Genomic DNA, 12,593 nt, shown 5'->3' with positions numbered 1-12,593 from the left:
CACCAGTCTGCTGACCGGTGGTTGAAAAACAATGATCTTTACTATGATACATATTTAGGTCTAAAATATTTTAATAGTTATCTTAAGCTGTATTGAGTAGATAGATTAATTCAAGTCAAAGCTTTTGTTTTATTTTGCATTTTATTCTTGCATTCTTCAGATTGCAAAGGATCCCAAAATTTAAGTATTCTTTTAAAAACAAGCTTCAAATTCAAAAATAAATTTTATGAGGCATTGACTGAAGTTGATAACTTCTCATTGACTGAGTGAACCTGAATGAGTGAAGGTCCTAATCTACATTTGCAAATTTGCTTTAAAGCTCTAGCTTTGAGATTTGAAAGCAATGAATCTGCCTTGTTTTTATTTCTTTTTTAAAAACTTCCAATTGACCAAATCTTAAATATCCTACTACTTCTTCAATATGCTTGTGGTATAGTCACACTTTTGATGTTATAATTGCTGCCAAAAGAAAAGCTTTATAAATAACTAATAGTTGCCAAATGCGTTTTGAACCTTTTTCCTCTCTGAAAACTCTCAGAAATTGTAACTTAGTATCTTCCTCCGCTAAGTTCTACAAAACTTAAAATGCTTGTCAAAATAAATTAGTGTAACTTAGTTAAATAATTTTTAACACTAATTTAAATTTTATTACTTAATTTTTTAATGTAAAATAAGATATTTTTTGGTTTGGAGAAATTTAAATTTTTTCAAAACTGTCATTTTGAACCTTCTTCCTTTAAACTCTTCAAGTAAGATAAGCCATTCAATTATAATTTTATAAAATATTTCAATGTCATTGATGATCAGAAAAAAAGGTTTTATCTATGAAAACTTTGTTCAATTTTTTTTTTAATTATTTTTCTTCATTACATTTTATCTCTCCCAACTTGTGTGAACTTATTATTCATTACAACTATTCAACAATATAATATTTCTTTTAATTTTATTTTCAGAAATACCATTGTTTCATGTTTTGAATGCACGCATTACCTTTGGCAATATATTTTCTTTGGAAGAACCAGTAGTTGGGGTGACTCCGATACAAGAAGAAAAGCCTGTAGCCTGTGTGTTGGATGACAGCTGTTTTGATACACCATCAGGTTATGTGCGTTTAGGTGAGGTAACAAAATATTTTTTTAGTGTCTAAATTGGGTTATATTTACTCTCTTTATTCCAATAATGACAAGAAATAATTTTGCTTAAATTTAAAGCACAGTATTTCTCATTTACTAATTAATTTTTAGAATGAGATCATTTAAGCTTTTTGTTTCTATTACTTATGTGCAATTTATATATTTTAATATATATTTCTTTAATAATAATTACATGTCTACATAAATCAAAGTTATATTGTTATAATACTGCTAATAAAATTGTTTTCAATATTTTTCAGTCATTAATGATTTTACTCTTAAAATTTTTGCCCAAGTAGAATTGTATTATAGTAATTAACGTTCTTAAGACTATGTGAACATATATTTTTTAATATTTGACACAATGTTAAAAATCATTTTTATTTGCTTCTCTAGAAAATGTAACAATTTTACATAAACTCTTTTTTAGAAGTTTTTTTAAGGTTACTTCTATTTTAGTTTAGCAAACAATTTTTCTACAACTTTACAGCAAGTCATAAAATGTTTTCAGTCCTTTGATTAAGATTCAATTTAATTTCAAATTATTTACAGAATCTGAAATTTTAAAATAAATTTTATATTTTCTTTAATCTTTAAAAATGTATTTTTTATTTTAAATGCTAAAGAACATAACAGGGCTGATTGTGCTCTGGAAAAAATCCAGATTTTTTGCTAACAGTGATCCAGAAGTTTCCGGAGATCGAAGGTCCAGACGTTTCAAATAATCATTGATCACAGAAGTTTCCGGAAATCAAATTTTCAAAGGTGGAACTTAAAAATACTATTTTATTTGTTTGTAAGGGAGAGCCAGATACTTAATAAGCTTACATTCATGATTAATATTCATTTTTTATCAGTAAATAGTTATTATAATCATAAACTCAAGAAAGAAAGACATGTTTGTAAATTTTAAGTACTTCTCCAGGTCATCATAGGTATGTGTAAATGGTATAGGTATATGTAAAATTTTAAATATACAGTAGGGAACCGATTATCCGGAACGATCGGGACCATCGCTATTCCGGATAACTGATTTCTCCGGTTTTCTGAATCGCTACAAAAAGCCGTATTTTTTATTGTTAAACCCAACTAAGAAAAAAAATTTTTGGGGAATAATCTTAAAAAGAAGAAAAAACGATGAAGTAATACACTAATGATTTTTTCCAAAATGATTTTAAGGTAAACATCTTTCAAAAAAGAAAGAAAAATCCTAAAATCTTATGAGGAAAAAAATTTTTTTTTTTTAAAATTGCGGGAAAATTTATTGAATTTCGTTCCGGTTTTTTGGTTTTCCGGTTTTCTGATTTCCGGATAACGGGTTCTGTACTGTATTTAAGTAAATTAAGAAATATTGAAAAAAAGGAAAAAACCCTTGTTTACCTTTTTTTCAATTTAAACTGTTTTTTTTTATATTTTTTTTAACTTAAGAAGTTTTTTGGAATTTTGACTTGAGCTCACAATCAGCCCTGATATAATGCAATTACTGTATTGAGTAACATTTATCTCACAATATTGTTTCTTAATATTATTTTGAGACGTGGTCCAACGTGCCTCATATAGTGGACCAAGCTACCCTTGCCTCTGGAAGTGTTGGTCCACTCTTCAAGAGGGTTTTTAAGAATAAAAAAAATTACAAACTAAGTATTTTGAAAAATTTTTTTTAGTAAAGTAAGAAATTAGAAGTGGATTAGAGGTACCCAAGTTTCCTCTTAACATTTTCATATTTTCTTTATATTAAATTTTCATCTATTTTTTAAAGAAAAATCAATCTACAATGATATTTGGTCCATTTCATAATATTATCTCTCCCAGACGATATCTTCTGAATAACAATAATTTTCAAGAGTTTTTTGACAATGTCAAAAAATTCTTGAAAATTAGCATCTTTACAAATTAACTAAGGAATTTTTAAAATATATTTGTAGAAATTGTATGTTGTGACAACTTGAAGTGTAAAAAATATTTTTGGCATCAGTGAAAACTATTTCCTATTCTTCCTGTTGAAGAAATATTTTTTGAAAAACAATATTTTTTAATCTCACTAATTATTTTGAATGTGCCATGTGTTTTGAAACTGATTATCTTTTCTGTTTAATAAGGATACATACATTGTTTATCTGTATTAACTACAAGAATAAAATGTGGAAACGTCCTTGAAAACTTCAAAATATCCCAATTTCTACAAAATTAAGACAATACATCCTTTATAAATTTTAAATTGTTGGTATCAAAATTAAGATTGTATATTCATTCATATTGAACAGTCCCAAAATTTCTTACTACCTAATTAGATGAAAGAAAAAAAATGTATGAAGAACATAAAACTCAAATTTTAACCTAATATGGTGCAAATATTGATACATTCCACATTCACGCCTCAGTTTACTCTGTCTTCTGTTTAACTGGTAATTAGAAATAATAATAAATGCAACATATTGCCTATTGTAATCCTGAAAAATCAAGTTAAGTTAAACATCTTAAAATTCGTTTTAGATAAGTCAATGTATGTAGTAATAATTGATACTTCTGTCATATGGTTACTTCATAAAAATTCAAAGAAAAACTAAATCATTTTAGAAGATTTCATATTTTATTAATAAAAGTAAAAGTTTCATTACCTGAATTTTATTAAAATTTTCTATTAAGCTGCTGATTTTTGTAAACGAATCATGCTGATTTTTGTAAACAAATACTATTTAATATATTTTGCTGGGATTGTTAAGATTGTTGTCAGTATATGCTTTTATCCTTGCTTAAAATGTTATTAATCCATTTTCATTCCACTTGTAAGCATATTGCTAGCTAAAATTAAGTGATAAGATGTTTTTGAATAACATTTTAGAGCAATTACCATAGAAATGCATTTGAGTTAGTTATTGAATCATTTAATGTATAAAGTCTTGAATCATTTGATTCCTTATGCTCTAAGTAAACTTTCATTAGTTAACCTAGACTAGGCTGTTTCACTTAATAACATCTGAAACTGTCTTTCTTTAACAAACGTATTTTATTTATATTTCATTTTTATTTCAATAACATAAATTTATTTAAAGAGATGTGTGTTTTTATTAATTGTATGTAGAACTACTAAAACATCGATGAAAGGCAGTTAGAACAAAAGCAAAAGTTTGGTAAAAAAAATAAACGTTTCACTTGTATCGTGTCACATTTTTGCATAGTATTTTATAAGAGACTTTAGGAAGCAAAATCCTATATTTCCACCTCATACTATAACACATGCAAAATAACTGTTACACAAAATATTAACCATCTCTGCTGCTATCTAGAAATCCATTTTAAAAAAAATAATTATTCAATTCTAAACATTGTGCAATGGTACTAAATGTAACTAATAAGTTGGCATTAACTCATCAAACTTATCTCAAAAATGTTTCATTTTTTTTAAACTTGGAATTTTAAATAAACATTACATAGTAAAGTTAGCAAAAAAAAATTTTTTGTTCCTTAGAAAGTATTTATTTACAAAACATTATTCATGACTAACATTTTTGTTAGATAATCAAAATTTTAACTATTCGTAGCTTTATTATTATATTATTAAAATGCAATTAAATTAAAGCAATGTTTGACAACTGTTTGTTAGCACTTAACTTTTTTAAAAGTGTTTCACATAAAATATTTAATAATGATAGTTTTTTTAAAAAACTAGTCCGTCCATTATTTACGTTTTTTGTAAAATGTTTTGTTGAATTTCATTAACATACAATAGGAAATGTTTTACAATTATTGGTAACAACTTTACCTTACCCATGTGACAAAATGTGATGTATAATGTAACTAATCAAAATAATATCAATATAAATATTAAATCAACTCATGATTTTGTTCATGCAATATCATTTGCACTTGTATAATTGGGTGAGCACAATTAATTATATTTTATTATATAACTTTTTAATTAACTTTTATTATATTCATTTATATTACTTTGGCTCCAGTGTAGCAAGTACCTAATTGAAGACCCTGGAAAGCTAATTGTGTCAGGTGCGTTAAATTGTACTTCAGGATAGGTAATTTAGTGCATGTAAGGATTAATGTCTAGTTATAGGTGTTAAAAGTGCATGTTCAGTTACCACCAAAAATGCTTCATCTCCAGCAGATTCTATTTGCTTTGCTTTATTATATGCCTTCCAGGTTTGACACCTAACTGTTTTTTTAATAGGTCATTAATTACATGATGTAAATTTCACCTTTTTTAATTGTGTGAGCTTTTCAAGGACATTTCCGTCTATTAAATATAAGTCTGATTTTAAGCTTCTCATTAACTATCGTCTCATCCTGTGCCTCTAGTTGTGTTTGTCATCAAACTAGGATGAGATTTTTACAAGTACACAATGTTTCTCTTTTTCATTATTTTGAAATTAATACAAATATTTAGTTCTTGTCAATTCTACAAAATTAGTCTTAATTGCCATATTTTTTTAGTTTATTTCAATTTACATCTTTATGCTATGTGATCCCTCAATCTAAAATGTTATTGGTTTTAAGATTATAATTTATATTTTTGCTTGAAAATATTGCATACAATTGTATTACAGTATGGCTTTTGTATTACAGTGTTGCTGAATGAAATATTTATTTTGAATATTGTGATAAATTGTGTGTTTAACCCTCCAAATGTTGTGGTTGGAGCTTCAATTTTGATTCCCTAAAAATAAGATATCCTATATAATTTAAGTCTCTAAAAATTTATTAATAGCTAATAAACAATTATAAAATCCCCAAAAATGTTTCTTAAAATTAGCTAAAGATGCACTTAAAAACAATAAAAATGCTTTTAATCTAAAAGTAAAAAATTCCCTTAAAATTAAGAATTTCAATCAGAAAAATTTTTCTCAACTCTTGCACATAACTTATAATTGTGTTATGTATATTAAGAAAAATCAAGAATAAATGTTAAATGTTAAAACTACCTGCAATTAAAAAAGGGAAGGGAAAATGTTTCTATCACAACACCTTTTTTTTATTGTATTTATAAAATAGTTATAATAAAAAGCAAAAATAAAAAAATTCACATAAAAACTGATCCATTACAAAAATATTCTATTCTAAAGTGCTAAAAAATTTTCTGTAATGAAAAAGAAATATTCTTGCATTTAATGACATGGTATGAAAAGAGTAGTTGTTACAGAAACATGACTAGCATGAAACTAAAAAAAAATAAAAAGGCTAAAATATATAAGTGTGTTGTTTAAAATCATCAGATTTCAAAAATAAGATAATTAAAAAAGGAAATATACATATAGCATACTTAATATTTTTCTCTTTCTATTTTTAAATGAAATGATGTACTTTTACTACTAATAGAAATGGGAATAAATCTTCATTATTTATCTTGTTAAAAGGAACAGCAATCCAGCTTTCAATTGACTTTTTATTCTATTCGTGTTTGATAACTTTTTGATTCATTTTCAAGGTCTTGTCTAGGTCTTGCTTTAAGATAATTAAATTTTCTATTTACAGTGTTATTTAAAATGAAATTATTGGTTTAACAATCTAAAAATATATGCAAAGAGGAGTGAAACCTATCAATATAAAATTAGCCTCATAAAAATTTTAAATCACCATTGCTTACTTATCACAAGCACATGTTTGAAATAAAATGGAGTTGGTATTATAAAAATATTTATGCAATTTAAAAATCATTACAAAATACTAAACAGTAATATATTTTTTTAATTAAAGGCTTTAATTTTAAATGAAAGTTATATTGCAATAGAGGGAAGATTTTAAAGTTGTATAGTTTTTTGAATATTTTATTTTTCTAAAATAAATTTTCACCCAACTATAAAAATTTAATTGCTTATGATCATACTTATTTCCAGTGTTAGTTGAGAAAATACTTCAGCAATAATTTTTTAATTAAAATAAAAATATTAACATCGCAGAAAATGGTTCTAAATCATTTTATTTTATGTTTTATTAACCCATAAAATCTAATTAAAGTTAATATCAAAATCCTATGGCCTTTTCTTATTTATGCTTGATGATTTAAATTACTAAAACACAGTCCTTCTATTAGAAATTTTAAAGATGATATAGTACCTTCATTCATGGAATATTTCATATTTTTCAATGAATAAATATTTTTCTTCTAAATCAATTTGTTAAAGCTGATATATGTTTTTTTAAATTAAATATTGATATTATTTTTTAAATACTTAGTTTAATATCTAAATCCCAACCATGATGTGATGCTGCATTTCTTGCTATATTAAATTTAATGATCTTATATTTATTTTGTAAATCTTATTCCTTTATATAACTTACATGTGTATTAATTTTTCTTAAGAAGTTATTTGTTTTAAAATTATTCAAACTAAAGAGCAGTTAAACACAAATATTTATGTTTTGGGTTTCAACTGGATTGCAGTTTTGTATTGCTTTTTATGTATGATGAATTCAATTTAGTATTTTATAAATTTAAATAATACAACATTTTTAATACGAATATTATCTTAAAACATTAGGTTCTGAAGCTCTTCGTCCTCTTAGTATTGATGAAGATGATGAATTGCTGCAATATGCAATACAACAATCCTTAATGGAAGCTGGAAGTGAAGAAGATCAGGTAATAATGAAAAATAGTCATTAAGAAACCTGAATATTGAACAGATAGAAAAGTTATAAATGTTTATTACTTTTATGTTTTAGTAGATCAAAGCAAAAAAATTGGGTTTTCAAGCAATTAAAATTAAGAGTCAAATGATATATTTATGTATTTATTAAGTATTTTCTAACAGTCTTTTATGTATGTGTATATATATATATAATGGGAGAACGTAAAGCTTTTCAGCAGTATGCATTCCTCTACGATGGTTAATGCGATATATCCAAATAAAGAATAATTATCCTTAGATAAAAATTACCCTTTATAATGCGTATTGCAAAAATATATATATATATGTCTATGTAAAAATTACTCTTCCTAATGCGTCTATATCGCTAAAAAATAAAAATATATGTGTATATGTTATATATATGTAAAAGTATTTTTGAAGTCTATGAGAGCAGAATAACATTCATAACTAAGTTTGCTCTATGAATTATAATATTTTGATTATGTCTCTTTTTAACATGTTAAGCAAAGTGTGGGAACAAGTCATGGAATTTTCCTCTATAAAGTTCTTTTATAAGCATGAAGAGAATAGATTTTTATGCAAGAAGCAACCAAGTTGAAATTCTATGCCAAATGCTCAGAGAACTAAATCTTTAAATATTTTGTTTTTTACTGAGTCTTTATCACTTCAATATGCCTTTTTTTATTCTCTCTTTTCTTTTCATTTTTTTTTCTTTAAATCAGAATCTAGATTAATGCATCAAATTGTCTCCAACTCTTTATTCCAATATATAAGTAATGATAATTATTTATTAGTTACATAATGTATTTAATGTTTTTGGCAATTTTATTCAAAAATATTTGATTTTTAAAATGTGAAACCAAAAGAAATTAATTCCCAATACTACTAGTAATAAATTATTTCACTTAAAATATTCATATAATTTGTTTTTAGTAATATAATTTGTTATAGTAACCAAATTGCATTTATGAATATGTGGTCTTGCCTTTTTTTTTTTCCTTTCAAACTTATAGTTGTGGTATTATTTTGACATTGATGAATTTCGTCATTTGAAAATAAAATAAATAATTTTTACTTCTAATTAAAGTATTGAAATTTCTGATTAAGTCTAATTTGTGTAAAATTAAAGTATTATAGATTTGACTTTAAATTTTTTTCATTTGCATTAGGAATAACAAAAGATAGGTCTTTTAATTTTATTTCACTCTTTTTTATTTATCTAAAAATATTAAAGTTTATTTTGATTTATGAAGACTTAGCTAAAGATATGGATATAAGCATTAGCTTATTATATGTTAGTTTCAATTTATGTACTGCGAGATTAAAATATGTCTAATTGATATTCTTTCTTTTTTTTTAATTATTCTTAGACTATTTTTTTTTTCAATTCTAATAATAAAGCTTATAATTTTTTTATTTTTCTTAAAACTTAAAAATAAGTTATAAATTTGAAATATGTTTTAAATTCACGCAGGTGACAATCTGGGAAGCTTTACGAGCTCAAAAGCCCAATTCAAATGGTGAAGATGAGGATTTGCAAAAGTAAATATTTTTGTCTTAAAAATTTTTGACAATATTCTATTGAATTTATTTGTAGTAGTTAAGTTTTAAAAGGTTAAATTAATAAAATATTATGTAGTTAGTTAACTCTATTGTTATTTTATAAGATTTTTAAATGCAATTATTTCCAGCTCTGAAGATGATCATGAATCAGCATTATAGTTAATAGATATTTTCCAATGCTTTCTTTTTAGAAAAATTAATTACTATTCCTTTTCATTGTATCTTTTATTATTGTATATAACTTCTTAGCTTGAAAACCATTATTGCTTAGCTTAGAGGTATTATTGGAATATATTGACTCCTTTTATGATATATATTAGTTTGTTTTTTCGATGAAAATAATTTAATGTAAGAAACTTTTCATTTAAAGACTGGGCAAAGTTTAAAATTTTTCTCAAATTATATTAAGGTAATTTAAATTCAGTATCTGTACAAAAATAGAACATTTAAAAGTTTATAAATAAAGAAAAAGCTTTTCTTTAAATAAATAAAAAATATTTATATATTTTGTTTCCACACATCTAATATTACAAATTTTTAAATCATAAATGATTATCAATTTTTGTATTTAATACATTATATAGATATTCCAAATTCTACAGATTCTCAATAGTTTCTACACAATTTTGTTCGTTACCCTGGAAGTTACAATCCATTTCACGAAGATTTTGATAGATTGTTTTTTGTTTGTTTTTTTCAGTGGTATTCATTTTTCCCAATTGTTTTTAAAATTCTAATACATTTAATACAATATTATACGGAAACGAGATTTTCAAACACAAGTTATGACTTCTTAAATGTAACTCCACATTTATTGGAAACTATTTATTATTTTTTAAGCTATTTCCCTAAGGTTTATCAAATTCCGATACACTTAATGACACTTAATTTATGTATGGGTTATTTTCTCAATTTTTTAACTTTTACGTCCTTAAGCAATATTTTTCATAAAAATATCAATTTTTATTTTTTAATGGTATGTTTTGTTCTGAGGAAGGTTTTTGTATGGAAAACCAAAACTAGATTATGTTCATTTCTGTACTTCATTTGTGCTTTATTCACATTGCTTCTCCCTTTAGTGATACAAAGTGTTTTCGCCATAATAAATGAATGAAAAATCTTTATATTTTCTTTAAAATTCTAGATATAATAATTTTCTCAAAAAATATTAATCAAATTTTCAATTAAATATTTCTTTCATGTGTTTTTAAAACATTTAAATGAAAGGACAGAAATCAAATTTTTCCATATAATTAAAAACTCATCCTAAATTTTTATTTTTACAGTTTTTCATTGATTTGTATATGTAAATGTACAGGTCTTAATGTAAAAATCATCAACTTTAGGTTAATTATTTGATGAATTGTTCTTAATTGTCTTAGGCGAAACTTAATGTTTTAAAAAAATCACTAATTATTTTATAATGTCTTAAATTTGTTGATACACATTTTGTTATAAAACTACTGAAAAGGCTTGAAAAAAGGCTTGATCTAAAAAAAAAAAAATTTCATGGTTATGTTTGAAAACTCTGACCACTGGTTGGAGTCTTTGATTATAGTGCTCAAAATATTCAAATAATTTTAAAGAACAAATATAACATTTCATTTATGTGTGAATATTAATGTAGTAGTAGATCTCATCTAGTTGCTTAGCTATTTATTCTTTCAATACCTTGCCCTTAGAGCTATACAAGAAAGCCTATCCTCTACTGCTGCACCCAAAACTGCTTCTTCCCCTATAGAGGATTATAGATCCAGTGAAGAAACTCAACTAGAAATAGCATTAAAACTATCTCAACAAGCTCAAGAAGATGAAGCAAAACAACTTCAAGAGGAGCAAGAAATGTTAGAAAGAGCACTGAAACTTTCATTAGCAGAACAGTAGAATGGAGAGACAACTAAATTCTATAAAAAAATTTCCATCTTTTTAATGCTTTACATTTAGAAAATAAATACAAATAGGATAAACTGTACATTATTCATGCTTTCCATATTTTATACAACAGAGCTTGCCCTCAGAATAAGAAAAAATCATATAAACCCTATGTCTTCTATAACCAAGATGAGATGTTACCTTTTGTATTTTCATGATTTTTGCAAAACCTTTTGAGAAAAGTTACCAAACCATGCAGACAACTAGCACATATTTATACCTGATTTTTTACAGGCAAACTTTTTTATAATTATCTCTACTATGTATTTTATCCATAAGAATTGTAATAGCTTAAGTTTATTTGAATCTGATTTTCTTACTTTCATGATAATTTGATAACTTATTTTTATACTTGCTACAATCTAGTTTAAAGCTGATATTTATTTGAAGTATATATTTATATCAAGCTATAAATAATATCCTGTACATATAAAGTTTTAGTTTGATTTATTTTTATTTAAAATTTAATTGAATTTATTTAAAATTGACCTAACCATCAAGTTTTCGAAGTTCAAGAACTGATCTTAAATGGATTGGCATATTTGTTGTCTTTACTAATTATATTCAAATTATGATTTATTTGTTGTTGCTAAGGTTTTTTTCAGAGATATAATTATCAGACTTTTTTATATTTTTTATTTGTGGTTGATCATTGTCATAAAAATTTTGGTATTTTGAAAACTTAGACATATTGCAGTCTATGAAATGCATAAAACAATTTTTTAAGCATTTTATCGAGATTATTTGAAATAAACTTTTGATAAGAATCATTATTAAGCTTATGTGTTTGAGTCTAAAACTGGGAAGGAATCTTCCTCCTGAATAATTTTTTATTTTCTCAGAATATGAAGGGGGAAAAAATTGAAAATAAATTCTGCATATTTGTATTTTATGTTTAAAAGATTTTATTTTTTAAAAAAAAATAATAATTTATGTTATCTAACTCGATTTCAATTATCTTAACACATTCCTGGTTGGTATATAAAATTAGCTCATATGTGGCGCTGAATTGATCTTGATTGTTATGCAATAGAAATATGTAACACATAGTGGGCTAAACTTATTTTATTTTAAGATATTTCTGTTACTTTGTATTTCAGTGTTCTAGCTGAATAAAGTCAGTGTACAGATGAATCATAAAATTTACTGCACTAACTAATAATGTGTTAAAAATTAATTTATTGATTTTTTTTTTTTTTTTGTCTTTTACATTGATGTCTTTTGTTAAATGTTTTGTTAAATTATGAAATATTTATTTTTATTTCTAAATTTTTCTTTTTATGAAACACAGTCGAATAGAAACTTTAATATTTATTCTTTAAGTTACAATATTTATAATTATAAATAAATATTCTATTGTTAA

General features: G+C 24.4%; 1 protein-coding gene across 1 annotated transcript in view; it reads left to right on the top strand.

Annotated features, from left to right (window-relative positions):
- Positions 1-12,593, top strand: part of LOC107438720 (ankyrin repeat domain-containing protein 13D) — a 27,779-nt gene extending 15,186 nt beyond the window's left edge. Inside the window, exons 12-15 of the mRNA XM_043047330.3 lie at positions 954-1,115; positions 7,625-7,725; positions 9,210-9,277; positions 10,981-12,593. Coding sequence (XP_042903264.1) covers positions 954-1,115; positions 7,625-7,725; positions 9,210-9,277; positions 10,981-11,182 — 533 coding nt within the window. The 3' untranslated portion in view covers positions 11,183-12,593. The remainder of the gene's footprint in view (positions 1-953; positions 1,116-7,624; positions 7,726-9,209; positions 9,278-10,980) is intronic.

The sequence above is a fragment of the Parasteatoda tepidariorum genome, chromosome 3, assembly GCF_982258835.1.
Source record: "Parasteatoda tepidariorum strain Cologne lab strain chromosome 3, Ptep-v5.0, whole genome shotgun sequence".
Lineage (NCBI taxonomy): Eukaryota > Metazoa > Arthropoda > Arachnida > Araneae > Theridiidae > Parasteatoda > Parasteatoda tepidariorum.
This window is presented reverse-complemented; position numbering and strand designations above follow the sequence as displayed.